The sequence below is a fragment of the Priapulus caudatus genome, unplaced genomic scaffold, assembly GCF_000485595.1.
Source record: "Priapulus caudatus unplaced genomic scaffold, Priapulus_caudatus-5.0.1 Scaffold4, whole genome shotgun sequence".
Lineage (NCBI taxonomy): Eukaryota > Metazoa > Priapulida > Priapulimorpha > Priapulimorphida > Priapulidae > Priapulus > Priapulus caudatus.
Genome location: NW_014577065.1, coordinates 42665 through 47156, shown reverse-complemented (window position 1 = coordinate 47156; position 4492 = coordinate 42665). Strand labels below are relative to the sequence as shown.

At 42.7% G+C, this 4492-nt stretch overlaps 1 protein-coding gene across 2 annotated transcripts in view; it reads right to left on the bottom strand.

The window, feature by feature from the left end:
• Positions 1 to 4492, bottom strand: part of LOC106821454 (golgin subfamily A member 5-like) — a 15271-nt gene that overhangs the window by 5268 nt on the left and 5511 nt on the right. For both annotated transcript variants that reach the window (XM_014826270.1, XM_014826277.1), the window contains exons 3-8: positions 3998 to 4217; positions 3449 to 3572; positions 3052 to 3148; positions 2538 to 2644; positions 1839 to 2009; positions 205 to 432 (exon numbers count right to left, since the gene is read on the bottom strand). In XM_014826270.1, the coding sequence (XP_014681756.1) occupies positions 205 to 432; positions 1839 to 2009; positions 2538 to 2644; positions 3052 to 3148; positions 3449 to 3572; positions 3998 to 4217 (947 nt within the window). The remainder of the gene's footprint in view (positions 1 to 204; positions 433 to 1838; positions 2010 to 2537; positions 2645 to 3051; positions 3149 to 3448; positions 3573 to 3997; positions 4218 to 4492) is intronic.

Sequence of the window (4492 nt, the reverse complement as noted above, 5' to 3'; positions counted from 1 at the left end):
CTCTCACCTCACCTTCTCACCTCACCCACTCTCTCACCCACTCTCTCACCTCACCCACCCTCTCACCTCACCCTCTAACCTGACCCACTCTCTCACCTCACCCACTCTCTCACCTCACCCACTCTCTCACCTCACCCACTCTCTCACCTCACCCACACTCACACCTCGCCCGCTCGCTCACAATCACCTCACCCTCCTCCTCACCTGGTTCCTGAGTCTCTCTATCTCTTTATCGCGGTCCTGTAAGCGTGAGTGCATGAGCAGCTTGTGCTTGCGCAGGTCCTCCTGCGCAAACCTCAGCTCCTCCCCACCCCGCACCACCTCCTGGTCAGCCTCCCGCCGCGCACGCCTCTCCCCACACAGTTCCTCCTCCAGCTGCCTCAGCTGCTCCTGACTGCACTCAGAATCCTGATGAAGCTGTCCCTCAAGCTCCTAAAACACACCACAACATATGGTCACAGAACTGGCAGCTACAGGAGCAGTAGTTGTACTATTTATCTAGACTGCTTACCACTATGAACAAAATCATTGCAGAGACTATCATGACAGTAAAAATAATCAATGATCCTTAGCAATAGCATTAACTTGAATTATATTTTTAACTACTAGTAGTATTACCTAGTTACTAATACTTGTCTTCTTATCTAAAGAAGATATTTCAATTTAAGTGTATCAGTATATATGGTATTTACAGAGGATCAATTGTTGATACAATGACACAGTGCTTAAAGGAATACTTGACTCTAGGTTCTAGGGTTATTTTCAGTTGATTTAGGTTAAAATTACGCTGCATTAAAAAGTTTTATGGTTCAATCACTATTAGAAATATTTAAAAAAAATGTTTTAAAACAAACGACTACAGTTTGATTACAACGACGTTGGCGCCGCTCAAAGCGCAGTATCTGAAAAGTTGCGCAAATAGACTTTTCTGCCAAGGGCTACAGACCGAGGGCGTTTCTTACTTATTAATTTAAGTGCAAAAGGATTGGAATTTTTATAAAAGACATAGTTTCAGTTATAATATGGATAAATTTGTCATAAAATGAATATCGTTCGGCTAAATAGCATGTAAGTATAAATATATCATGTCACTCTGTGGATTAGCTCCTCTGGTCTGTACGTGCAAAATAATTGGCGGAGTATGCGCATCTTTTTCGAGGGTGGGCAGCACGATCGCGGTGTCATGTTCAGAGCGCCCATAAAGTGAACATTCGATATTCAATTTTGTTTTCTGAACAAACAGTGATAGTCGTAAGTAAGGATTATAGTAGTATGTCTAGTGATTTATGAATCGCAGCTGTCATAATAGCTCTCAAATTCTAAAGTAGAGTATCTCTATTAACATCATCTATCAGTATCGAAGACTTGGATTTTTTATAAGAATATAAGGAATAAATGTGGCTTATTAGCTGTTAGACTTTTTTAAAGAAAATAATATTTGATGCTAGACGCAAATCCTATGAACATTTCAACTGACAGCTAATCTTAAGAGGTAATTATATTACATAAATAACTTCTCAATCGAGTAAAATATAGCAAAAAAGTCTCACCTAATAGCGAGAATGTTACATGTTACCAGTGTAAAAATTACCATGAATTTATGCTGTTATGGTATATAAAATAGCAGAAAAATGCAGCGAAAACATTTGACAAACTTATCAAAATTAAGGAGTAGATGACAGATACAAGTAGAATAAATTGGGGAAACAAGAAGTTTGGTGGGGTATGGGAAGCTAAGAGAATGAAGTGGAAGGGACTAGTGAGAGGTATTGGAAGATGACCGAATAAAAAATAATGGGGGACGAGCCGGGGATTTCGGAAGCGGGAGAATCTCTCACCTGCATGTCTGCTCGCAGTGTCTCGATGGTCATGCCTAGTTTCTGCACCTCCTCGCGTAGTCCATCCCGTTCTTGCCGGGTCTCCTCCAGCTCAGCGGCAGCGATGACAGCAGTGGCGCCATCTGCACTACTGCTGGTCTCCTTAAGGCCAGCTATCAACTTCTCTTTAGACTGCAAACACAGTGGAAATACATGACGAATTTGGAAAATATATCAAGAATATCGTTTCTAGACAATACCATGTATACACAGGATCAGGCAGACTGTATAAATAATAGTAGTCCTATAGTAGTACACTGTACGGTAGGAGTATATACAGTTGGGAATATGACAACTAGTAAATTTTGATCTTGCTAATGTAATTCAGAAGTTCTTTCTCAGTGAACACCAGGTGGCAGTGATGTTAAGGCACCAATGTTTTGGCTTGTCAAAAACTGTCACCAAATCCCTCATTTCATCCTGTAAATAGCAATAATAGGAAACCAAAGGTTTTACCTATCTGACAAGCAAAATAACAAGCAGGTCACCACACAAAAAGAATAACATACAGTACTTATAGACGTATGTGTATCTATACTTATATGTTTAAACAGTTTTGTATATTTATGTGTATATGCATATATGATATATGTATGTACGTGTGAGTGTGTACGTGCGCATGCACGTGTGCGTGTGTTTATATTGTGTATGTTAAGTTACCTGTAGAATACGCTGCGCCTTCTGCTTGTAATCTGCAAGATCTTGTCTCGCTGTGCCAGCCAGTTTCTTAGCAGATTTTAGCTCCCTGCCGAACTCCTCCTGCTTTGCTGTAGCAATCACATATAAATCTCGTCATCTTCCTCCTCATCTTCATACGCTTCTTAGATTAATGTCACCCACACAAGTTGACATCCATATTGCGCATACACACACACACACCCAAGCGTATAGATGCACATGTGCACGCACGCACGCACGCACGCACGCACGCACGCACGCACGCACGCACGCACGCATTCACACAGGCACGCACCATTAAAATGACATGGACATTTTCCAGACATGGCTATTACGTATTAGCCTTCTACATATGAGAAACCCATAATAATAACGACAACAACAACAACAACAATAATAGCAATATCAATAACAAATATAAATATTATTAATGGTGGAGTATTAGGAGGCAATATGCACAAACTGCTCCCCTGCTGGGATGGCTGCTCCCACATACCTTTCTCCTCAGATAGCTTCCTCTCAGCCTCTGCTAGATTAGAAGCCATGTACTGCTGCTCACTCAGCATCCTGTTCTGTTTATCCATCGACTCATCCTGTAGGATACACATCAATGAGTGAAGCTATCTTAGCGTGCCCATGATGATGGGATGTGATACGGTGTAATAGGTACCCGTAATGTACGATAGGGTGTAATATTGGTTGTCGTGGGATGAGTGATACAGATAGGGAGTAGTATGTAGAATGTGTAATATAGATAAGTGTGTAATCATTACCACTACATTACTAATGTACGGTGTATGATGTAAATAGGCTTAATAAAGGGTATATAATGTAGATAGGGTGTAATATAGGGTGTACTACTACAACGTAGATATGGCGCATTTGACACCTACCTGCAGTTTATGGTAGGCTTCTTGCTCTCGCTTTAACGCTACCTCTGTCTCCTGCAGCTTCTCTCTTAATGAATCCAGTGCATACCCATGAGCACCACTAGAGTCTGTGTGGTCCCTCAGAATTCTGCCACATAAGGATAACAGCGAGATGGTATCAATACTGACCTGACTAATCGCAAATAACATAATCATAAATCGCAAATTCATCTTGTGTTTTACTGTGCGTATCTCATGCAAGAGAAAGGCAGCAAACTTACACACAACTTTCCCATGTGATCCCCCCCCCCAACAGTCTAGAATATCAGAATATCAATATTATTGGATCAGAATAGGTCCACCACACAGTTAAGTCATCTGGTAGAATGTTGTCCTACTCTGGTGGGGAGACCCACCACCTCATGTGGAGTTGGCTTCAAAAACTTGGCTACTTGATTTCCTTCACCAGCAACAGATATATATGAAGTACTTCACTAGTCAGTCAATGCACGATGCACGACCTTCCATGTATGACCTGCCACATGTGACCTTCCACACGTAACCTTCACCCACCTCTCTCGCTCGGTCTGCAGCTGGTCGCAATGTTTGCGCTTGCCCTGCAGCTCGGCATCTGCTTCCTGCAGCCGAACGCGCAGCACAGCAAGCTGCGAGTCCTTCGCCTGTAGTGCCTCACCGAGGTCCGAGACGCGAGACGTCGCTTCAACCAGCTCCTGCTCCGCCCGAGACCGCTGTGCGCTCCACTGCTGCAGCTTAGCACGACCTGACGCAAACTCTGTGCGAAACAGATGGAAATGGTTATCTTTCTCCGCAAAGCTAGACGTCGGGAACTACAAGAGTGTATGCATGAGGCCCACTGTATGTATATGTGTTGAAGGAGAATATGCGTGAGAGCAAAATGTTGTGTGATGTACGACACTCCTCTTTCAAGCCAACCACGCACTGGGATTGTATGCTGATATTTGTGGGTGCACATACGCAGTGTGCAGATTAACCATCCTCAGCTTTATTATACAGCCCGCTACCATCCTCAGCTATATTATACAGCCT